The sequence below is a fragment of the Leucopleurus acutus genome, assembly GCF_964270905.1.
Source record: "Leucopleurus acutus genome assembly, chromosome: 14".
NCBI lineage: Eukaryota > Metazoa > Chordata > Mammalia > Artiodactyla > Delphinidae > Leucopleurus > Leucopleurus acutus.
This window is the reverse complement of record NC_139156.1, coordinates 17,319,114-17,344,128: the sequence shown is the minus strand read 5'-3', so window position 1 is coordinate 17,344,128 and position 25,015 is coordinate 17,319,114. Positions and strand designations below refer to the sequence as shown.

Below are 25,015 nucleotides of genomic sequence, written 5' to 3'. Positions count from 1 at the left end.
CCTCATGCTTATCTCAAATAAGCCTTCCGAGGAGGCCATCTTAACCTGGGGTCACCTGCTCAGAAATGATTAATGCTGCTTGGGGGTATGTAAAATCAGTTTCAAGGGAAAGATTGTGAGGGAGATACAAGTTTGAGCAGACAGGGCACACACTGCTGGGTGCCTCCCGCAGAGCAGCGCAGGGATTCGAGTCACCAAAAAGCCCCTCCACCTGGACTGGAGCCGTGTGCCCAGAGCCCAGGCGAGGGCCACCTGATGGGAGCTGGAAGCAGGGAGGGCCTGTGAGGAGCCACAGGGGAGATGGAGCTGCTGGGAAGGCAGAGGAAGAAAGGGAGGAATGCCCTGACTTCTCTCTCCCTCCCATCCCCACTGTCCCGCCAGCGCCTCCCATTGGCTGAATGCAGTGGGCGGCCAGTCATCAGGGGTTGGGGTGGTGGAAGAGGAGCCTCTTTATGAAATAGAGCAAAGCAACGAAGGGACAAGAAAAGGGTCTGAGGACAGGCAGCCCCAGGACTGGCACAGTGGGGATATGAGTTAAGACACATCCCATTCAGCCACAGAATCAGATCTGGACGAGTGACAGAAGTTCTGATGTTATGATCTAGAAAACGTGACCACATCCCTCAAGAGTTGACAGAGATGCAGGTGGCTGATAAACCTTTGCCAAAATAGTTTATTCCCCTGACATCAGGAAAGCAAAAAGGTGTAAATCCATGACTATTAGGAGATTAGTATCTAGTGTCAGATCTTGCAGGAAATGATGTTAAAACCCATCACAAAAGCCAAGGCAGCCTTGTCTCCACCAGTGTGACCTCAGCCAGCCCTAATCCAGAAGAGGCATCTTGGCTGTCAAGGGGTGTTCCCAGGGAAACTAACAGAGCTGGAGGGGGCCGCCTCCACCTTCCTGGGTAACTGAGGTAGCTGCTGAAGGCGGGGCTTCCAGGAGAGTGGCTGAGCCTGGACCCCACAAAGCAAGCTAATCAGGGGCAGCGCTAGGATGTGCCCCACGGGAATCTGCAGAGGAATCTGCAGGCTTTCCAGTCCAAGGCACCTGAGCGGGGGGATGCCTACTGGAGGGGAGGGGGGCAGCCAAATAAGGGGGAGTCTCAGGACTCATTGTGGGGAGATCAGTGAGCGACAATAGGAGTAGAGTTATGAAATAATAACCATTACAGTTCTTTATTGAGCGGTTACTATTGCCAGGCACTGGTCTAAGCACTTCATGTTGAATTAACTCATTTATTTATTAATGTAATTTATTGACCAAGGTGCTGCTATTATTGGCCCCATTTTCCTGAGGAGGAAACCGAAGCATTGGTTCTTTGGAACTTTCAGGTTCCTTGTATTGGTATTTTCATCTTTCTTTTTAAACAGAAGACTGATGGAACGTTGTCCACTTTTTATTTTGCCAAGTAAGAGAGAGTAGTTTCCAAAGAGAGTGTACATTTCCAATGTCCAAGTTCGGGACACTGGGAGAGAACAGTGGCATCTACTATCATCATCACTCTACAAAATAAAGAATATTTTCATGCTAAAAGGGTCAAAAGGACATAATCTTGGAGAAGTAATGAAGTAACTTGTCCAAGTAACTTGCCCAACTGGTGTGAGGCAGATTCAAATCCGGGCAGTTGGCTCCAAAACTGAAGGCTGGTCAGCTTCTGCTCATGGCTTCTCTGGAGGATAAAGAGGGTGTGGGCTCTTGGCGAGGGAGGGGCTGGGGGTGGCTTGTTCAGGAGGGCAGTGAGGTTGCTTTACAATACAGGGCAGGACCCAGCGGAAGTGGGAAACCTCCCTCAGGGCACCCAGCAGGAGATGCACAGGGAGAGAGTGAGAAACACCTAAAACCGGGGATGGGAGGTCATCCAGGCCTGACACCGAGGAAGGTCCGTCTCGCACCGAGAACTTTACCGGGGCCACATGCGGAGTGGGGCTCGCCTTCGCCCTGGGTGGGTCTAAGCCACCAAATCTGGGTCCTACCTAATAAATCCGGATCATCGTGAAGATTAAATGACATCCCACAAAGAGATCTGTAGTCCTTTCCCAAGATCACACAGTGAGTCTAGCTAATTGTCCCACCTGATACTCTTTTCTGTCTAGCACTCTTTTCTACCAGATGCACTAAATTAAATCTTCAGCAGACTTGGAATCTTTGTACAGCACATCCCTTCATCTGTATGACAGGTGATGTTGACGTCATAAAAAATCGTGTGGTACGCGAGGTCACTGGGCAAGGGACAGTCACTGGTGAGCAACCCCCAGAGGACGATTGCTTTTAGTTCTGTCCCTGAATCTGGTGAGGGATCGGGTGATCATGCATTTACCTAAAAGAGAGGGGCTGAAAGGACACGGCCAGTGTGCCAGGGACTGAAGAAAGCTGATGAGCTCTGCTCCTGAATAGAAATGAGTATTAGGGGCTTCCCTGGTGGCACAGTGGTTGAGAGTCTGCCTGCCAATGCAGGGGACATAGGTTCGAGCCCTGGTCTGGGAGGATCCCGCATGCTGCGGAGCAACTGGGCCTGTGAGCCACAGCTACTGAGCCTGTGCGTCTGGCGCCTGTGCTCCGCAACGAGGGGCCATGATAGTGAGAGGCCCGCACACCGCGATGAAGAGTGGTCCCTGCTCACCGCAACTGGAGAAAAAGCCTTCGCACAGAAACGAAGACCCAACACAGCCAAAAATAATAAATAAATAAATAAAAAGCTGATGCAGCCACAGATAAAATAAATTTTTTTTAAAAAAGGAAAGAAATGAGTATTAGTAATTTACTGTGCATTTATGCTGGGCACTAAGTAAAGAGTAGACTTTGGTTAATTAGTGTTCTGCGCTATCAACAAAAGTTAACTTGCGTGCCCAATTACTGTGTCCATGCAGAAGAGTGTGAAGATGAAGACGTCAAAGACTCGCCTTCAGACGACCAAGGCGAGTCTGACAGAGAACATGAGACACACCAGTTGCCTAAATAACCGCTTCGTGTGTGTCCAGCAGGGGTGGAAGCTAAGACTGGAGAGGTGGGCTAGGGCTTCAGGGAACTCCTTTGTCCAAATGGGCATGATATAGTCTCCACCTCATGAGATTGTGCTGAGGGTTCAACAAAGTGTAGAAAATGCCAGAATAACACCTGGCCGGGAGTCCACACCCGGCTCATATGACCTGTGGGTGGGGTGTAGCTGCAGCTGTCCTCACAGTCACTGTCATTGATGTTGCTGTTGGCATCACCCTGGCAACCACGCTGTCAAGGCCTGAGGAGGAATCTCCAGAGGATAGAGCTGGGTGGGATTTTCCAGCTCCGGGGTTCACGAACTTTCACATTTCTTGGACTTGGGACTTTTTAAACAGAGAACTGAAGGAGGATTGTCCACTTTTGCTTTTGCCAAGTAAGAATAGTTTCCAAGGAAAGAGTACATTTCCAATGTCCAAATAAGGACATTGGGGAAAAACTTGCCGTTTACTATCACCGTCACTCCATAAAATCGAGGACATTTGAGCACTAAAACAGTAGAAAGGACCCAATCTCAGAGGAAAGGGCAGTCCTTGAAATTGAGTAATCTGCTTTTCAAATAAAGGAGGTGTCTATGTAGCTTTTCTTGCATTGAGCTTCGGCCTGGAGTTGGGGAACCACTGTTGTCCATCCTTCCACGCCCCTCTTCATTGTATGTAGAAGTAGGACCGGGTTAAGCTCAGTAAGAGGTGGAGACTGATAGACACTGAGCTGTGTTCCTGGATTTTGTTGAACATTCTCTGGTAGCAGAAGACATGTTTGGAGTTGCCATGATGTGCAGTCGCCACAGTGGCCCTGGCCGCTCGCGTGAGAATGAGGGTCACAGTGAAACAGGAGCGGGCCTGGGGCTCTGGAGACCTGACTGTGCCCCACAGGGTTGACCCTGGGCACGTCCCTCCACCTCTCAAGCCCTCAGGGTCCTCGACTCTAAAACGAACACTCCAGACCAGAGTATGGAGACCTTTTCCAGCTCTGGCTGTCTGCAAACCTGAGAGGGAATAAGTGTACCTTGCATATCTAGAGCATCCTTATTTGATTTTCTTCAAGTTCTTTCCAAACCCTTTGATTGAAGCGAGCTGCCTTGATCGTATCTGAAAGCCCGGTAGCCAACAAAGCTCTCCAGGCCCCTGCCATCACTGAGTCCGTAGTTCAGAATAGCAGAGGCTGCACTGCCCAGCCTGAAATTCGAGGTGCCCGTTTGGCAATGTAGAGTGCAGTGTAACTACACACCGCTCATCAGACCCTGGCGGGCTTATCAATGGGCTCTGACAGGTACTTGTTGGCCGCCTTCCCAGGCTGGGAAGGTGTCCTCAAGCCAGCCAATGGGATGCCCTCCCTTTGCCTTTGATGTTTATGCGGCCACCTTGGAGGGAAGGCTCGCCCTGCTGGGGACAGTGTCACCGTGAGGCCCAGATAGACACCAGACTGTGGGATTGAGAAGCCTGGTGGGCTTGGGCTTGTTGGGGGTTGGGCAGCAGCTTCCTGGACACGTGCCTCCACCTCCCCCGCAGCCACTGGAGGTTTCCCAGGCAGCTCTTCCAGACCCTGACCACCTTCCCCCTGCCTGTCGCCTTTCCTGAAACCGCATCTCCTTTCACAGGGTTATTTGCCGACCTCACGCATGTAAAGGCTTTACCTTTTGCAAGTGCTTTATAATCTCTAATGAGCTAATCCTCTTCTCCCTGGGGTGGTTGGTGAACTGGCTGATTTTGCTGGGAAGAAACTGAAGCCCAAGTGTGTCGGAGTGACTTGCTCCAGGTCACCCCAGGCAGATCCAGGATTGTGGACACACAACAAATTGTCCCCAGGCAGATCCAGGATTGTGGACACACAACAAGTTGTCCCGGGCACTGGCATTACTCTAATTACAGCCTTTGTTGTCAGGCTTCCGTAATTGATTTCTCACTGTGACACCGTCTCCCTCGGGGCAGGGACTCTGGGTTTTCTGTTCTCTTCAGAGGGACTTGGCCAGACCTGCCATTCCCATCTGCGCATGGTCCAAGGACCAGCACATTCTCCAGCGGAGGAGGGCTTGCCTTCAATAGCTTTTAGCTTTGAGACCAGGAGTGGGCAAACCACAGATAGCACACCAAATCTAGCCCCTTGCCTGTTTTGGTATGGCCCGTGGGATAAAAATGGTTTTGACATTTTGAAATGGTTGGAGAAAAATCAAAAGAAGGATATTTTTTGATGTGGGGAAATTACATGAAATTCAAATCTCAGTGTTTGTAAAGAAAGTTTTGTTAGAACACAGCCGTGGTCACTTGTCCACGTATTGTCTAGGGCTGCTTTTGCACTACACGGGCAGAATCCTGTAGTTGCAGCAGAGGCCGCATGGCCCATGAAGCCTAAAATACTTACAGTTATGGGTTGTATTGTGTGTTCTCCCCTCCCCCACTCCCCTTCCCCAAATCCATAGGTTGAAGTGGTAACCCCTAGGACCTCAGAATGTGACTTTGTCTGGAAAAAAGGTCTTTGCAGATACAATTAGTTAAGGTGAGACATCCTGGAGCAGGGTGGTCCCCTAATCCAATATGACTGGCGTCCTTACAGAAAGAGGAAATTGGGTTGCATATACACACACAGGAAAAATGCCATGTGAAGATGCAAGCAGAGATCGCGGTGGTGCTCCTCCAAGCTAAGGAGCTTCAGATGTTGCCAGCAGACCACCAGGAGCTGGTGCAGAGGCGAGGAGCAGATTCTCCCTCCCAGAGCTCAGGAGGAACCAGCCTGCCAACACCTTGATCTTGGACGTTCAGCCTCCAGGACTACGAGACAATACATTTCTGTTGTTCAAGCCACACAGTCTGTGGTACTTTGTTACTGCAGCTCTAGCAAACTAATACGTTTATTACCTGGCCTTTTACAGAAAAGGTTAAATCCCTTTAAATTAAGTAGAAATTCGGAAACAGAGTACTTCTTGTCCCACTCAGGACCTAGCCTCGGTGTCCCAGGGCTCAGATACTGGCTCCTGTCCCCTCATTTCCTTGCTGGAGAGCGTGCTCATTTCTCCGCCTGTTAAAACTTATCCCTCCTGTGTCCCGTTCCCTCAGGACTTGTGGATAACTGACCATTCCTAAATGCAGGTTGGTAAGTATGGACTATGAATGGTGGGGCGAGGCTTAGTTAGTTGGCCCAGAGACAACATCTGGCTTTCTTCTTGGTTTTTATTTATATATTTATTTATTTATTTATTATTTTTGGCTGCGTTGGGTCTTCATTGCTGCCTGCGGGCTTCCTCTAGTTGCAGCGAGCGGGGGCTACTCTTGGTTGCAGTGCATGGCCTTCTCATTGTGGTGGCTTCTCTTTGTTGCAGAGCACGGGCTCTAAGCGTGTGGGCTTCAGTAGTTGTGGCACACAGGCTCAGTGGTTGTGGCTCACGGGCTCTAGAGCACAGGCTCAGTAGTTGTGGCACATGGGCTTAGTTGCTCCGCAGCACATGGGTTCTTCTTGGACCAGGGATCAAACCTGTGTCCCCTGCACTGGGAGGTAGATTCTTAACCACTGCGCCACCTGGGAAGCCCCCTTCTTGTTTTAAATGTCTTATCCCAGAGGCAGGAGTCTCGTGGGATGTGCCCCCTCGGGTCCCTCATTTCACATGGCTTTGGGCCACTGTCTACTCTGTTCGTGAATAGAAATCTCATCTGTGATGAAAGAACCAGCAGCTCCTGAAGACTGTGAGCCCCACAGCTGTACGCAAAGCTTCCAGGGAACCAGGCTGGGACTGTCCTGACTTCACAGGAAGACAAGGGCGTGGAGACATGGAGAAGGGTTGTTGTAAAGGCCAAGACAAGAAGGCTGGGTCCATATCCTGGTCTGGATCTGAGAACTTCATGTATTCACGTCCTAGGGCTGCCGTTACAAAGCACCACAAACTGAGGGCTTAGGGCTTCCCTAGTGGCGCAGTGGTTGGGAGTCCGCCTGCCAAGGCAGGGGACGCGGGTTCGTGCCCCGGTCCGGGAAGATCCCACATGCCGTAGAGCAGCTGGGCCCGTGAGCCATGACCGCTGAGCCTGCGCATCCGGAGCCTGTGCTCCGCAGCGGGAGAGGCCACAACAGTGAGAGGCCCACGTACCGCAAAAAAAAAAAAACAAAAACTGAGGGCTCAAAACAACAGAAATGTATTCTGTCACTGTTCTAGAGGTTTGATGTCTGAAATCACGGAGTCAGCAGGGCCATGCTGAAGGTCTAGGGAAGAATCCTTCCTTGCCTCTTACAGCTTCAGGTGACCCCACGCTTTCCCTGGCTGGTGGCAGCATCTCTCCAGTCTCTGCACGTGGCTTCATAGGGCCTTCTTCCCTGTATCTGTGCCGTCCCTTCTCATAAGGAACACCAGTCATTGGATCTCGGGCCCACCCTACATCCACGATGATTTTATCTCAAGATCCTTAACAAATTACATCTGCAAAGACCCTGTTTCCAGACGAGGTCACATTCTGAGGTGGACGTGAATTTGGGGCGGGGTGAGGGGATAGCTGTTCAACTCAGTACAGTCGGTATGGCTGAAAGTAAGAGAAGCCCCAGCCAAACTTGCTTGAATCAAAAGGGAATTGTTTGGCTCCTATAACTGGGAAGTTCCTGAGGCACACCGCAGGGGTTCAAATAATGCCTTTAGGAACCCGTCTTTTTCTTCATCTCTGGGCTCTCTGCTCCTCTGTGTGCCATCCTTTGGGCAGGTTCCCCTCCTGCGTGGTGATAAGAATACCCCCCACTCCCCCATACCCCCATCCCTGCTGCTCTAGGCTTCCATTGTCCCCACAGCCAATTCCAGTAAAGAGAGGACCTTTTTCTTGATTTTTTTAGGAAAAATCCCCGGGCGACTCCATCTGGCCTGAGTGGCTTGCCAATTCCTGAACAAGTGGTTGTGCAGGGTCCAAAGAGCTGTAATTAGCCGGGCCTGCCTGTGTCATGTGTCCACCTGTGGAATCAGAGACTGGGGGCCGCCCCACCTGAATCCTGGGGTGAAACTGAGGATCCCTCCTGAAGGCACAGGACGTAGAAGACCCTGGATGGGCTTTATCAGTGGACACAACAAACACACAGCTCTAGCTCAGAGGCAACCATGTACCCAGCTTTGAAAAGAATGCTTCAAATTAAAAGTTAGTGTTAGAGGCTGATTACAGTGACCCATTTCCCCTACTCCTGTTTTCATTTCTTTCTGGTGAATATTACCCTTGAATTGGACGTAGAACTTGGAGAGCCTTTCCCTCGGTCCTTGTTTTTGGAAAGTTCCCAAAGAGACACGATACAGGCTCCTGTGCACAGCGTCTCCCCCGCACCCCGCTCCGCCCCCCACTCTCCTGGTTGCTAAATGTCCTGACAACTGGTACTGTTCTGTCAGACCCCAAAGGTGAGGCATCATTATTTGCGGTCAGGCAGGAAAGCGTGTGCAGGACGGGGCGTCAAACCTGTGGCGTGGCGTGCACTCTCCAACAGATGAATGCAGGCTTGCAAAGGGATTTGGACACTGCTGGCATGCTTCATGGGAGAGTGGCTAAGAGCTAACTCCTAAAGCTGTGCTTGTCTACAAGCAGCTCTTAGAAACCAGGAAGACGACTACATGAACCTTCATTCATTCATTCAGCAAGCTTTTTTTTTTTTTTTTTTTGAGAATGTCTATGCCAGGCTCTATTTTAAGCGCTGGGAATTCAAAAGACAAAGGAGATTCAGGCCGTAGAGGGGCCACTTTTTATTGGGGAAACCTGCACAGAAACAGAAAATCATAAAACTGTGTGGCAAATGTAGTGGTAAGAGAGGGGCACACGCACACACAGGGAAATACATGAGTGAGCAAGGGGCATGGTCAGGAAATTCTCCCAGAAGAGGTGGGGACATATGCTGTTGATCAAGGACTTGGTTTTGAAATTAAAGTGAATCAACCTAAAAATGCTTTTTGGTCTCAAATAACAGAAGACCTAGCTCAAACTGACTTCAGAAATAGCATGCATTTATTTTCTCATATAATGGAAAGTCCAAAAGAAGGATGTTTGATAGAGAGGTCCACGTCTTCAGGACTGGGGTTCCATTTCTCTGCTTTTTCTTCAACTCTGCTATCCTCCATGGGTCAGCTTCTTTCTTCAGCTGGCTTCCCTCATGGAAACAAAATGGCTGCAGCAGATCCAGGCCTAACACCTGCACACCCCATAGTCCAGGTGACCTGACCTTGCATTCCAAGCAAAGCTTCTGACATTCACTCTATTAGACTGGCTTCATTCACATGCCTGCTTCATTCACATGCCTGGTCCAGTCACTGTGGTCAGGGGTATGTAACACACTGACCTCTTAGCCTAGGTCACAGCTCTACTCCTGGGGCTAGGGGTAGCGCCAGATGTTTGGAAGGGAGAAATGAATGCGGCCAACACGTATCTGCTCTTCGTGGGAAGCAGAATGCCCCACCTGAGCTTGCTGAAACATTCATGAACACACACTGGCATTGGTTACAGCTGGAAGAAGCTCTTGAGTCTTCAGTGAGGAGTCTTACGACCAAGTATGGAGAGATGAGGATCCCAGCTTTTGAAAACCAAGAGGCAAAAAACCTAATCTTCAAGGAAGGAAGTCATTTCACCCGCCGTTATACCTTGGCGTTTTGGATGCTTTAAACCACTTGGCTTGGCCAGACACCCCATCTCGTTGGAGAAGGGGGTCAGAGGTGCATCACCCAGGATAGCTGATGTTCTCCTGCAGTAGAAACGACCCCCAAATCTCATTACCTTAATACAAGCCCACTGTGAGTCCCACCGAGCCTCCAGGGCAATAGTCTTCCATGGGGTGACTCAGGGATCCAGGCGGAAGGAGTCTCCTCCATCCTGTAGCTGCACTCCCGAAACCTACAGCCTAGATCAGAACAGCAAGGGAAGACCCAAATGGAGAGTCAAACCCTGGAAGTTAAATGCCTCCACCCGGAAGGGACGCCTAGCTCTTCTGCTCACATTCCATGGACTAAAACAGGTCACGTGGCCACATCTAACCTCAAGGGACAGGTGAGTGTGCCCAGAAATAAGGATGTGCGAGCTGGTGGATGTGGAAACGCCCACTACAGTGGAATTCCTGGGTTCCTGCAGCGCGAGCAGAGAGCTGTGCGAGGTGCCTGTCTGCTTACTTCCCTGTAACCAGTCTTCTGTGATTCCGGCTGCCACACGCAGGAACTTGTTTCTGGAGAGGGAGGAGACTGGCAATGGAAAGATTAGCTGCTCCCTGGGTTCCACACGGGGATCGGTATTTTCAACAATACTTGGTGAGTTCAGCCTCAAAGTAAATGGTTAATTCATCTTGTATCAACAGCACTGTGATTCATAAAGTAAACTTGGAGAATCCTTGATGTTTCGGGCCCACATTCCTTTTAATTTGGCCCTGCATTCTTCTAAAGCCACAGCCTGCTCACTTAATAGAATGCAGCATGCAAATGCACATGTTTTTGCCTGGAGGCAATTTAGCCTCGCTGTTTCAATGGATGTCTTCTTTCAAGTGTATATTCTTTCTTAAATTATTTACTGGGTAAACACACTTTGCATTTTCAAAAGGGAGATTAAGACCGCTTGTGGCAGACCTAGTAGGATATAAAGCGCCCCCCACAACCTTGTCCAAAGTTAGAAGGAAGTTACTCTGGGCTTCCTCCGAAGTTCCTTCTCTGCTTCACGAGCTGGGAACCCTGCTTCCCAGCTTGTGGACCTGATTCTTTCCGGACTCTGCATTCCTTTCTGCTTTGCCTACAGCAATACCTACCAGCGGCCCCTGGCTGTGACGGTAGGCCAGGCCTCCTCACAGATGGGGCCCACCAATGCCAGCCTTTGTTTCCCTGTCCAGGCTGGCTTGGTCTTATTCACTCAAAGGCCCCAACAGCTCACTTTTCTGGCCCTTAGAGGTATTGTATCTGCCCAACACCTTTGAGGCCCAAAACTGGGTTGGTGGCCCGGCCAGAGTCAAGCTTACTTCCAATTCTGTCAGCTCCAACCCTTTCTTTTGCCCCTCTACAGCCTTTGTCCCACATATCTTTGTTTGAAAGCAAATACTCTCTCCTGCTGACCTCTTCCACCGCCAGCACACAGTTCCATGAGGACCTTTCCTTCTCCCCGTTTGACCCAGTAGTGCTCTGAGAAGACACCATGATACAGTGTTCCATCTTTGGGGAGTTTATGTCAGCTTTTAACTTCAGCCTTTTCTATGCAGACTCCCTGCGATTTTCCTGCAAATTAAATTTGCACAGATTTCTTCTCCATTCTCCCTTGAATGGAATGATTACAATTACAGGGGCTGCGTTCTTTCATTATCATCCTTTGGACAGTTCTCCTGGGGGCCTACGTGCCAGTAACCGTGCCGAGTTCTGGGCTGGTGAAGTGAAGACTCCAGGCTCTGTGGACACACCAAGGTCTTTCTGAACGTCTGTGACCCAGTGGTGCCCTTCTTGGGATCAGGTGTGTGTGCACTGAGTGAGTTAAAGACGAGCTATTAGGAAAAATCATGGGTGAAACCCACTCTTTGCTTTGAGATGAGGGAAGCCCAATTAGGAAGACTGGGGAAGAGCTGAGGATTTAGGGATTCCTGTGTATTCATTTTTCTAACCATGCCTCAGATTAAACAGATAACACCCACAGTTAATCCTTTATAAATTAGCATCATGGATGCCTTGGGGCCCTCAACCCACAAATAAAATGGTTGTCATCCGGGAGACACACTACCGTGGATGACTTAAGGCAGAATTTTAAAGAGTTTTCATGCTTTTAATCTTCCATTTTGCTGATTTCCTTTGCAAGTCGGATGCGGGTGACTGTGGTACATAGAGATTTGACAGTGACTTGGGCAAATGGGATGTGTAGGGACTGTTCTGAAGACTTCGACCCCTTCCAGGGAAAAGGGGAAAAAATCAGTTTGGGTTTTAAATCAAGCCACCAAGTTACACCGATCAAGTGTCCGTAATTAGCCTCACTTTAACAAGCCACGAAGTCCCGTTTTTATTTATTTATTTTTGGGGACCGAGAATCTTCCTGGTTCCTGAGTAAATATGGCCTGTTGAGTCTGAATTAGCTGTCATCGCAGAAGAATTAATGTCAGGGCGCAGCCTTTCTAGTGGGGAAGGGAAGAAATAAACGAGACAGATCTTAGCTGAGCATTATGTGATAAATGAGGACCGAGCAGATCATTCATCTCCTTGGAGGAAAGTGGACACAGGCGCTAAAGCAGTTTTGCGGAAGACGTGTCAGCAAATGTGATCATTTTGTAACCTGTCAGGAGGAGAGGGAGCTGGTCCTTCCAGGGGGCCACGAGGGAGTGGGCTTGTCTGATGGGACCGTCTGCATCCATCCATTTAGGTTTGGGGAAGAAGGGGTTGCGCAAGGAAGAATGCAACTGAAACCACAAGGATGGTGTCATTCTTCCGAGAAAGAAACTCACCCAGAAGCTAGAAAAGACTGCAAAGGCCCTGTAGAGATTTCTTCTCGAAGATGTGAAGTTAGGAGGGTGGGGTCTCTGTTAAACCGGGGGCCTGGCTGGTCCCTCCTAGTTCCTCCCATGGGAGTCCCCCTTCCCACGTTCTGTGTCTAGACAAGGCAGCAGACCTTTTTTTCTCCTTGGTATTTGGAGGACGGGCAGATGGGGTTTGCTGTGGGGTCTCGACAACTGGATGAACAGCGGGCCGGAGTGCCCAACACTCTGCCTCTATTTCTGCATGGTCAGTTCTGTGGGAGCGAGCGTGGGCAGGGCTGTTTGACCCATCTTTTTCCCTTAGACAACCTCAACGAGGCATTCTGATATTCAACCTCTTTTCTCAGAATGAGGTAACAAAGTATGAAACAACTTCATCAGAAGCCCTCTGCAGGCGTCCTGGAGCGTGCGTCTGCGCTCCGGCTCTCCTTCTGAGTCCCCAGGTCCCCATCTGCCTTTGGCAGAGCCAGAGCTGAGGGGACTGGAATCCCTAGAGGTGAGGGCCCACCAGCCAGAGCACACGAGGCACCCGAGTACTTTGTATTATTCCTCATTTCCATCTTTTTTTTTTTTTTTTTTGCCACGGAGCACATGTAACGTTTCCTCTCGGCGTAACGGAGCGTGAGCCCCAGTGACAGATGATGGTTTCATAGCCTGAGCTGCAAGCTTGACACTTGCTTCTTAATCTTGTCCTTTTCTTCCTAAGTCTCTCTTTTACTTTTCCCCGGGTATTTCTGTACAGGTAAGTACCTTACTGCCATATGTTTCCTTGGAGTCTTTCACTTTCACGGGAAACACTGCAAAAAAAATGAGGCTTGTCTCACATGTTAAATTAAAAAGAGAAGCTCGCATGGGGCCCTTGATCACTGAAAGATTACTACATGGTACTCGGAGACCAGAAAGCCATTTGATTCGCTGCAGCTTCTCAGGAAGCATTTCTCCGGGTGCCTCGTGACAATCGCTGTGGCGTCGTTCGTTTGCTGGTGGATTGTTTGTGGAACCGTAGAGCTGCGTGGTCACACACACGCACGCACACAGGCACACGCACGCACGCGCGCACCCCACACTGGGCTCCCCACCCCCATCCGCGAAGCCCCCGTTTGATCAGCCGACCTGGTCTTATGGGGTCTTTGTCCTCGGTTTATCTGTGTGAATCGCTTTTCCTCCTTTGCTCTCTCCTAGAATCATCCAGAACCGCGTCCTGACCGTCATTCTGGCCATCGTCCTGGTTATCACCATCCTGACAGCGATCACTCTTTCTGTCAGAAGACACTGATGTATCTGCTCTTCCTTGATAAACAGCGACCATGGCTCGTTCTGAGTAATTAAGACAAAATGGTCCCATGAATCATTCTCTCGCGCTGACAGGGCCTGAATGACCCTCCCTCTCTCTCACCGCTGTTCAGCTGAAGTGCAAATAGTGTAAAAATATTTTCTATTCCTGTTTGCATGTGGGTTGGCTTCCTTTTCTAGGTTTGTCTTCACCCAGATTTGTTTTTCATAGGGGAAGGCGAATGTTTATTTGCCTTTTGGTAATTTCATCTACTGACCAAAATAGCCTCGGTGACATTCTTGCTTGCCCTGTGGACATGTCAGGGGTCCTGGTTTGGGAGAGGGCATGATGAGGCAGTCATGGGGGCTTCTGATGGACTGTGCTGTTTGTCACACACTTCTTGTCACCGATCAGCCCTTCTGTGATGTCTGAGCATGAAAAATGCAGAGGCAAGCAGCGGCCAGAGCCAGTGACCGGCCCAGCAAACCAGCCCTGTACCTCCCCAGGCATAATGAATATAGTCCACCTGCCTGAGAGCTTTCATTGTAAAGGTGGGTATTTAATAGCAGTTGTGCAGGAAATTGACTTAGCACTTTCCCTGTTTTTCTATGCATATATATATTTTTTTTTACCCAAGAATATTTTTTGCTGAGACTGCCCAATATCCACTTTTCACAACTTTGATTACTGGCTACAAGAAAGATTTCCTTGCCTTCCAAACATCCCATACTCCCCAGAATCTGCTGGCAGAGAGAGCCCCGGCCTGGTATTTAATGGTGACCTCCTCTCCCCTGACCTGTGTAAGCATCTCTGTATCCTTTCCGTCTTAATATTTGCACTGCCAAAAGCAGCCCTCATACATGTAAAAGGTCTGACAGGGTTCTCTCCACATCCATTCCAGTATGTAAAGAGAGCATGAATATTTCAGGAAGAGCAAGAATCTGACTCCTTCAGTGAGAAATTTCAAATGTGATTATCAATATGGTAGAGTCCTATAGGCTGATCCACTGGAAATAAACTTGATGGAAAATGTTCACTAACCTCCTTTAAAAGAATGAGGGATTGCAGCGCGTTACAAAAGGATGGCTTGGGTCTTTCACTAACAAACGTGAGCGCAGCCTTCCTGAATTCACGATGTATTCAAACCTCTGCCATGCTTTGTGATTTCCTTTGGTTTCTTTCTGTCCGAGGTAACCGGGAATTGCGTTTAAAATGAGTTCATTTATGATCAGGCTTCAAGGTGCCCAAGCTGAGGTCATTCTCCCGCTAGTCATAAAGCAAAATGTGTTTTTCTTAAGACTTCATAGGCACTTACAGGGTCCTTTCTATCTTTTGAGTATAATTGGAAGCTTTGAATCCTTGAAAAGCAAACCTGTTCCCTTCATAAAAAATGCTAACCACCTGTGCCCATGGGCCGAGATCACCGGATGCAGCACTTGATTTTTTTTTTTCCCCCTAACTCAGAAGAGAACCATTATGGTTTAGAGAGGAAATGCAGAATGGCAAAATCCACCCGAGAAACTGTACTCATCGAAACAGGCTAGGGCCTGCACGTGTTCAGGTAAATCATTTAGTATCGTGTAAAGAAAGCTGCAGCATTTGCTTCGCAGGGATGGTGTGGGATTTGGGCAGAGCGACGTAGACCGGCAAAGGAGTGGGAAGGCTGTACTAATTTTCCTATCAGCGTAAGGGATCTATCTCAGCAAGAATCTTTTATTCTGATAACGGAATTCTGTACCTGCTAAACACATCGAAGAAACAATGAAAAAGCAGGGAAACAAGTAATCTCCTTCTCGTTTTGAAACTCTAATGATGGGGAAGTATTCTACCAACCTCTGGTGGCTTCCTTCGAAACAGTTGGTCTTAGCTAAAGTGTATAATCCGTCACCCGGCTACACCTCACGCCGGCCTCTTCCTAAGGCCACCTGGCAAGCCAGGTTGATCTGATCATCTAAACTTGCTGGCTCCTAAATATTTCATTAACACCTGGCGTTCATGTTGAACGAGGAAATGAGGAGGGAGTGCATCGCTCGCCCTTCAGTGGCTTCTTCTTTAGGGTTCTATGTCATTATCAGCCCTTGCCTGAGATTTTGCCCCAATTCAACCCTGAGAGTGGGAAGAAGATGAACAGATAACCCTTGGCCTAACAGCCCCATCAAATTCACCTCAAGAGCAACCCCCTAGCCCGGGATAGTGACCACTTTGTAGGAAGCTGGTCCGAAGGCCCCTGGCCCTCTCCAACGCTGCAGGACAGACTCAGAGGTGGCCCAAGGGAGGAAAATTGTTCGCCCTGCTCCCCTGGGGAAGGAGGAAAGCCCACGCATTGGAAGCCATTCATAGAACTGTGAAAGGTTCTAGGAACTTAATGTGAAATTGACGAATATCTCTAAAGTCAGGAGCCTTTGTTAAAAATTATGTTCAACGGAAGGGTGGGGTGTGGAAGAGGAGACGGCGGAGGAAGAGGACGGAGGAAGCCCTGGCCATATAAAATTCATGCAGACTAAACAGTTTCCCTGGCAGCGTAAATAAAGCGGATGCTGCCCCGCTCCAGAATCAAAAGCAATTTAATTAAAGTCTCTTAAGTCGTAAAGAGTTTTAAATGTTCCACGTTGAAGACGAATGCCGACGAATGCCTGCAAATGCAGCGGGCCTGACGTCAGCTGCCGGGCCCGGGCTGGGAGGCCGTTTGCTATTCTGTTTAAGGCAGGCTGGATTGTCTTATTTTGGAACGAGCTTGGTGGGGGGTTTGCTTTGCTACTGCTTCTGAGCCCTGAGCTTCAAAGGCTGAAATTAATGGTGAACAAAATTGTGCAGCTCTGGCCGTCCCATGCGGGGCAAGCCCATTGAGGGTTATCATTAAGTAAAGAAATAAAGAGGGGGAAAAAAGCCTGCCTGTTCCAAAAACCTCATCAGATAATGACCTCAGTGATTGGATTTTCATTACCAAACAGCATCCAGAGATTATCTACTCCACAGAAGAAAGGAGGGGGAAGGAAAAAAAAAGGAAAGAAAGGAAAGCAACCGTCTTTCTCTTCCTCTCTCCTTTTTTTTTTTTTCCTCTTTCTTTTGCACATCTTTTCTTTAAAACTGTCAGATCATTTCAGTATTTCAAATCCGAGGAAAACAGCCTGCCTGCTGCTGTATTTGAAGTTGTAATGGTGTCAAAAAGTCACGACTGACTGACAGCCGTCAGTCCCAGAGGGGCTCATTAAATCATAAAAACTTGACAAGGAAATAATTGCGCATCGCCAGCAACTTGGCGCCTGTTTAGACGTTTTTATTTTCTTTCATTATTAGTCCCCACCATTACGTTCATTAACAAATTGCATTAAACTGTTAAGGGCTAATGATTTGTTTATCGCTTTTTTATTATTATTATTATTTAAACCTTAGCTGTGTCATGTGGTACCCAAGCAGCCTCTTGCCATCATCTGACTGAATATTTTCCCACTCCGAGCTCTGGGTACTGTTGGAATATGAAATAGATTATTCATTACTCTCCTCTTTGCCGCTGATTTGGTTTCATGTAGCGTCTTCCACAGAGAAAGATGAAAACTTGTCAAAAATAGGTTATATCTTATTCGAAGGGGCAACAATAGCAGCAGGTACAGGCACACTTTAATATTTAATTAAGGCGGATGTTAACCCCTTTAAATGACTTTAGGTGTAAGTTCTATTCAAATGCGGAAGACAAAAATAATTGTTCTTAATTTGCAACCTGTTCGGCAGGCACTCTCATGGAGATAGCTGGAAATTTAGAGCAGCATTTTTAAATAATGAAATTTCCTATCATAAATATTTATAGCCGTTTGTCTACGTAGTTGAGAATTAACTACCAGCCATGATTTCCTCATCTCTTTGGTTTGAACGGCTAGCCCGGTGGGGCACCCAGTGCTTGGGAGTGGAGATGGCTTTCCTGGGAGAGATGTGTGTCCAGAGCCAAGGACTGCTGGTTGGTTATGGCTGGGGCTGGTTTCCAAGGAACCGCCGTGAGTCCCCTGTCTCTGGTCCACTTGCCTCCCCCTTTAGCTGAGTGTGTGGTTGGAGGACTCCGGTCTGGAGTGAAAGTAAGTAGGGACTTCTCAAAGGAACACATGTGTGTCCGGCTGGCTGGTGCTGGGAGGGTGCGATGGGGGCACGTCTGGGCCATCTCTGTGTCATCAATGAGCTCATTGCAAACAGTGCTTTCCTAATAGACAACAGAAGCAGCACTTTCCTGGGGTTGACCTTCCACCTTTTTTTCCTTTCTGTGAAGTGTCTGGCTTTTCCATGGGCTGTGAGCCTGCGGGAAAAAGTTCCAATATCATCATCATCATCCTAAGTCAGAAGTCAATGGCATCTTCCATGCTGTAACTGCTGGACGCATCTGGTCACCCTGTTTGATTCGATGAGTTCACATAACCATACAGCCACTCTGAGAGCCCTGGTTCATTGGCAGAGCTGGGGTGTTCTGGTCAATATCAGGGAATGGGGAGTACTTTTCTCCCAGCCTCTTTCTACTTCCACCCCGCCCCATCCCCAGAGAGACCAGACCCCTTGGGCAGCTTCTCTGTGGATGTGAAGGGGAGAGATGGTACACGTTCCTTGCCCAGCACAGCACCTCTCAGCATCACCCACACAAGGACAGATGGCCCTACAGGAGCTGTGGCACAGGAGGGACCAGCAGGTGTGAGCCAGGTGAGGCCTGGCCTCAGCCTCATGGATCACTGTGGGCTTAGAAATGGCAGACACACCAGGGTCTGGGGGATCTCAAGCCTCCATTTCAGTCCACTCCAAATTAGCCACACGACAACTTGCCACCTTTGGAATGGACTCTATACCTCAGCAAAAGGCTTGCTCAGAGTCGTTTTTCCAGAAAGAAGGAAGGAGGAAGACTGTGTAGTGAGCCATCCCCAGTCTGACTCCCAGAGACACTGGTCGAGGTTACTGCCTGAGATGAGGGGGCGACCCTCAACCTTGGCCTCGCCCTATGCCATAACTCACTAACCTGAAACGAAACCCCAGGAAACTCTTGTTTATATGACTTTACTCTGCCTGCAGCACATTGGACTCAAACCAGTGGTACCTGCGAGAGGCCACCCACATTATGTGAATAGTCAGGTGGCTCTTAGACGAGATGTCAGCCTTTTTAAAATGGGGTAGGCGACTGTGTACACGGACAGCTCAGAAAAGTTCTTAAAGCCGTCGGCACTGCACCCTAGAAGGGAGCCATTGAAGGATAACCGAGAGCAGCCAGGTACTGGCAAGAGAATAGGGTGTGCAATTAGAGCCAAGGCTGGATACCGGGTGCTGAAACGGGTGATGGAGCCAACGTCAGTGTCCTCTCCTGTTGTGCTGGAGGAAAGACACATTGAGTGCGGAGAGAGACTGCCCATGTCTGTGAGCATTCCATGTCAGTAACAGGTGAATGTTCCAGAGCCAGCTTCCCAGAGGCAAGTAGGGCAAAAACAAGATGGTGGGTCAGCCAAGAAGGTGGGGCAACCATGATGGTAGGGCAAACCAAGACGGTAGGGCAAACCAAGATGATGGGGCAAACCAAGATGATGGGGCAACCAAGATGGCAGGACAAGAATGGGAGTGTATGAGGTTGGGAGTGTATGAGGAGGTAAGGAACAGGCAATGTGCAGGTTAAGGATGGAGATGGTTAGGGGGCCTCATCCCAGGAAGTAGCCAAGAAGGAGGAACACAGGCAAGTAGGCCCCACTTTGTGCCACTCTGGGCCCCTCCTTCAGAAACAGCCAAAGGAGAGGAAGGGCAGGGTGCATATCTCCTAGAACCCTGGCCCAAATCACACGAACCCCTGTTGCCTTGCCTCATGGGGCTCCCAGCAAGCTGTGGGGAAAGCACTTCTTTATCCTGAGTCACCTCGCTACTTGCGCTGCATAAATAACCAAGATATCACAGAGACAGGGGGAAGGGCCGAGGAGCAGAGCTCCGGCCTGTGATTCTGTGAACCCATGCAGCACTCCTTCCCTTCATCCCAACAAGGCCCTTTGGCGTGAATAATAGCCCAGCGGCCCCGAAGCCTGTATTGATCGACCGCGCACTCTCCTCTGCTGAGAGCTGCCTGGACTTTCCTGGGGGCAGGACAGGCACCGCTCAGTGCGGCGCACCCGCTATGTCCCCCGGCCTCCCCAAAGTGTACGCAGGAGGGGACAGGACCAGGGGAGCCAAGGTTCTCCTCCAGCTCAGTGCTGCTTTGTGGCCTCAACTTTTTTGTTTTTAACTTATGTTGCCAGGAAAAGTATCTGAGTTGGAGATAAGTGGTTTTTGCATGACAAGGTCCCAAAGAGTTGAGAACGAATACAACCTCGGGCTCCAGCTTCTTTCCAGAAAGCTCTGCCTAAGATCCTGGCCTCAGAGGCGCCCTCAGCTGACACTTACGGAGGCCTACCGTATACCCACCATTGGGCTCGGCAGTGTGCCTCACTGTACTGCATTTTCCTCTTAACTTTCCCTGTCTTACATCATCAGAAGGGAGAGGAGCTGAGAATGTGGCTAGAATCCATCACCTCCTTGGGAGATGGGAGCTGCTGCTAAATTCAGTGGAGAAGCATAGGCCGTAGGCTGGTAAAGGCGGGGGCAGAAGCCGGCCAGCCCCACTCCCTGAGGCTCCGACCACACTGCCCCCTTCCCTTGTTTGCTTCTCTTCTAGACACAGGAGGTGGCCAAGGCCTTGGCCCTCCGAAGGGTGTACAATTGTAAGGTCAGCCAGGGCCCTGCATGGGCCCAACCCTATGGGCTGGCTGGGAGACACCTGAAATCCCACCTTTAAAGACTCCTCCTTTGGTTTCTGACCTTGGACCCTGGAAAAATGCAGATTCATAATCCCCCAGGCAGCTTCATCAACGACCGATCCCTCTGGATGAACCTTTCCGGTCTGACCGTTTCCTGTGGGAGATTTGGCATTTGGGGGAGAAGCGACCCACCACTCAAGGGAGTAGTTAGCGGTCTTTGGAAGAAAGAGGAGAAGGGAAGGGGGCCTGGGTTCCCTGGGACCAGCTCTCTGGAGGTTTCTCCTGGCATCAGCTACCCTTCTGGGTAATGGATGGGTTACCGGGGACACAGCCTTGCCCGAAAAGTCCACACACACCCGGCCAGGGCCCAGGGCTGCTCAGGCAGACACGGGGGTTCTGAGAACACGTGCATTCTGCCGAGAGAGGTAACAGGTTGAGGGTCCTGGGACACCTCCCTCAGCAGTGCCCTTGCTGAGAAGGAGAACAGAACAGGGAGGTAGGTGTGCCGTTAGCACAGTTTACCTTGGGGCCCAGCAGACTACGTCCTTCCGTGAGCTGCTCCAACCTCCTGTCCAGGTCCTGCTGAAGGTGACAGGAGGCCAAGGCCACTGCGGTGCACAATTTGACATTTAGGGAAGAGCCCAGACGGCTCACTTATGCTCTGAGCAGACCCTCCCCACACTGCCCTACCCAGGGGTCTTGGCACAGCGGGGCATTGTGACCCTCAGAGCCTCTCTCTGCATCATTTCCATCTCCTCTTCATCCAAGCCCACGCCTCCCAAGAAATCACAGAGCGGGGAGAGCTAGATGGCTTCAATGAGCTTTTTATCGTCCCCAACGAGACTTCTGAATAATCAAATCTTTCCCTGTTCGAAACATGAGAGGTATAATCAGATTTATCCAGCGAGTCGATAAATATTTATTGAGCATCTACTATGTTCCAGGCCCCAAAGACACACGGTCAAGAAGATAGATAAGAAAACAGGTAAAATAACCCCCCAGCCCTGGGGCTGGTGGTCAGAAAGCTGTTTTCACGCCCAGCGTCCTGTCTTGCTCTCTGCTCTCAGGCAAGCGACTCTCGGGGCCTGGAAATCACATTGCAATGCCCCTGCCCCTGCCGCCTTCCACTGCTGCCCCTGAGATTAAGGCCCATGTCCATAAATTGCTTGGCAAAGTCTCTTCCAAACAGCAGTGCTGTGTGTTCATTCCTCCTTGCAATCTCCACGACTACGTTTGTGCAGTCGCCCCACTGGAGCAGGAGCAGGGCTGACGCTTACCGGTCGGTGGATGGGTCCTCGTGAGCACCGGCCCCTTGTGCAGCAGGACCAGCCAGGAGAGGCCAGGGACAGGAATGGGGACCATTTAGACTGGGACTGACTTGGAGGATTTCCTTCTCCCTGCTTATTAAATGATAAAAGTTTGACTTGGAAGGCGATCGGAAACCCAAAATATCATGAAAGGGAAAAAAGTTGCCGAGTGGCTAAGAGCTGCACCACGGGAGTGTGGCCGGGCTGAGCAGAGCGGGCAGGAGACGTCTTTTCAAAGGCTTCTCTCCCCTTCTTCTCCCCTCTCTGTCCTCCATGTGGAACGGGGAAAATAGAAGCAGAATCCAGACTTGGGCACGTGGGTGAGTTGATCACCCTCCCCCAGCAGCACCCCCAGACACTGGAGACACTTTGATGTCTGGCCACGTGGCACTTGGGGCCTGGAGGCGCCTGGGCATCCCGGCCTCCGGACGGGCCTCCCTGAGCTCCTTTTTGAGGAGAGATGAAACACACAGAGCCCGAGAGCAGGGTTTTGAAATGAGGAAACATGGATCACCGTCCCTTGAGCTCCATGCTGGCCACCTTGGTGACAGTTTGGATGGCAAAAGCCAAGCAGGTGGACGAGCTTGGGCTCACAGAGCCCTCAAGCTGTGTGAGCTTTAGGGGCCATTAGACAACCTGCTCATCTTCAGATGGGGGAACGGGGCTCAGAGAGGGAACAACACTTGCTCAGGATCACCCAGGAAGTCGGTGGCAGCGCGAGGGGTGGATGCCAGGTCTTCAGCCTCCAGCCAGGCTTCTCTCTTCTTCAACCAGCACCACATTCTGGAAGCCACGGCCCGGTCACAGGAACACTGGCCTCCTTGGTACTGTTGGCCTTCACACCACGGGGGCCTATGTTCCTCAGTTACGTTTTTTGGGGTTTTTTTGTTTTTTTGTTTTTTTGCGGTACGCGGGCCTCTCACTGCTGTGGCCTCTCCCGTTGCAGAGCACAGGCTCCGGACACGCAGGCTCAGCGGCCATGGCTCACGGGCCCAGCCGCTCCGCGGCATGTGGGATCTTCCCGGACTGGGGCACGAACCCGCGTCCCCTGCATCGGCAGGCGGGCTCTCAACCACTGCGCCACCAGGGAAGCCCCTCAGTTACGTTTTTTAAACCATGATGTACAGAAAAACTCATTTCCATCCATGCTGGCTATGATCCCTTTTTTTCCCCCCAAATGTCAGATCCTTGTTCTTTTGAGGAATTGGCAGGGGAAACCCTGGTTCTCTCCTCATCTGAGCTGTGGGCATCATTTCTGTCCTCAAGTCCCTGCAATCGCTCTTCACCCTCCACCATCACTAGCCGCTCCCCTCCACCAAAGGAATCTTGTGAGAAACAATTAAGTAGCGAGTAGAGGCCCCACCCTGATGCTGAGCCCACAGGGGACACCGGCAACGCCTTGGCCTCTGATACTGAGGGGATGCTGCCTTAGATCTGGGGGGCCCTGAAGATGCTGGTCCTGGTGGTGGCTGCAGTGCATTCACACCCAGGAACAGCCTGGCAACAAGACCCACGAGGCTTTGGGCTTTTCTCAAAGTCTGGTATCTTCTGGGCTGAGCTGGGCCTCAGGTGCCCGGAGCCCTGGGCCCTGCTGTGCCTTTTGCAAGTCATACCCTGTTCCTGGCTTTGGTTCCTCACCCAGCAAACCAGCAAGTTGGGCTGGAAGGGAGGTCCCTGCCAACTCCAGTCATCCATGGCAGGGAAAAGGGAATGTTCCCGACAAAGCAGGGCAAAGGGCCCAGGGGTAAGATGGCAGCCTTGGCATGTAGAACCTTCCGAAAGACCAGGAGACGTGACCTGCTGAGCTTCTGAGTGGGCTGGGGTGCAGGGCCGGTATCACGGGCCCCGCACTCAGAAGGCCCCTGCGCTTGGGGTTTAATGTTCTATGTTGCTGTCTTGAAATCCTTAATAGTTTTATCTTTGTAATTGTGTTTTGCAGATGAAGTCTGATGGGACAGTGGACCGTGAACTGGGGGCTTGGAGCCTCCGCTCACGTGGTCTTGCCTCCCACCACCTCCCTGTTCCTTGGGTCTGGTTCTCAGCCGCTCCCTCTTCTGTCCCCTGGAACCCTAGTACCATCTGGGCTTCCCCCTCCCCACCTTCACTCAGCAACCGTTGCCTACCTGCCCCCAACCTGGGCACAGGCATGGCGAGGAGCGGGGACAGGATGCACACCCCACAGTGTCTTGGGTGGGGCATGGTGGCTGCAGCCCCTGCCCTGCGCTGGCAGCATCAGGGTGCATTCATGGGGTGCTCAGCAGGGACAAGCCTCTGGTCCCCCCGATCCAGGTACCCAGTGTATCCAGTGCATTCTGAGGTTGCCCATCTGCTGACAGTTGGGGCAGGGGGCCTATGGAAGGAGATGCCTGGCTCAACTTCCTGCCCCAGACCTGGGGCACAGCGTGTCCGTCCAGCCACTGGGGAGAAAGGGAACCTGACCTTCAGGCTCCAGGGCAATGCGGGCCCCGAGCTACCAGGCAGGGCCCAGGCCCATGAGGGTCTGCACTCCCCCGGGAGAATCCCCATTGGCCCGCTCCCCGCCTGGGGGAACCCTCTCCTACTTCTTCCCACCTTCCCGAGTCTGGCTTGTCTCTTTTGGCCAGTTTGAGGCACCCTGTTAAAAGCCATGGAATACAGTGTACACCTTTGGCAATTCCACACGTGTTAAATCTGCTGACGTTTGCATTTTAAGACTGGCACTCTACAATATAAAAGTGAATGGTACAATTTGTGCTAATAACTTAACATTTTGACTTAACTTAGTAGAACATTAACTAGAAGTTTTTAAACACCAGGAGAAATTGAGAGAGAGACCAGGGATGAAAGGGAAAAAGCATTTTTTTTCTTGCTTTTTGAACACGGGGCTCCATGTTTCCGTTCTGCTCTGGATCTCACGAATTTCAGAGCCATTCCCACCTGGATGAGTCACTGTGCCTCTCGGGCATCCATTTTCCTATCAGGAAACCAGACTGTTAGCATTGTGCTTCTCCACCCTTGCTCACGGGCGCGTTATGAACGTGCACTTGGATAAAGTCCACGAAAGAGATTTAGAAACCAGTGCCTGGTGCCGATCCCCAGCCTTGGAGCCACAGCCTTTCTTTCTCAAACAGGAGTTCAGCCCCTCCCTTTTGTGGGTTTCACCACCATTGACAGCCCCTCCCCCAGGCGTTCTCCCCAGGTGTTCTGTCCTAGAACTAAAGCCCCAGTCTGACCACCTGCCACCTCCCATACATACAGAATGGAGGCATCAGTGCCCAGAGAGGTTGAATCTGGAATCCAAGCA

General features: G+C 50.5%; 1 protein-coding gene and 1 long non-coding RNA gene across 4 annotated transcripts in view; one reads left to right on the top strand and one right to left on the bottom strand.

Annotated features, from left to right (window-relative positions):
• The window catches only part of VTI1A (vesicle transport through interaction with t-SNAREs 1A), a 357,558-nt gene extending 342,103 nt beyond the window's left edge, over positions 1 to 15,455 (top strand). For 2 of the 3 annotated variants that reach the window (XM_082854381.1, XM_082854382.1), the window contains one exon: positions 13,598 to 15,455. In XM_082854381.1, the coding sequence (XP_082710507.1) occupies positions 13,598 to 13,691 (94 nt within the window). In that variant the 3' untranslated portion in view covers positions 13,692 to 15,455. Of the gene's footprint in view, positions 1 to 6,051; positions 6,089 to 13,597 lie in introns of all 3 variants that reach the window. The other variant, XM_082854383.1, reaches the window with a different exon arrangement.
• The window catches only part of LOC309971397, a 1,020,865-nt gene that overhangs the window by 43,734 nt on the left and 952,116 nt on the right, over positions 1 to 25,015 (bottom strand). The window lies entirely within an intron of this gene.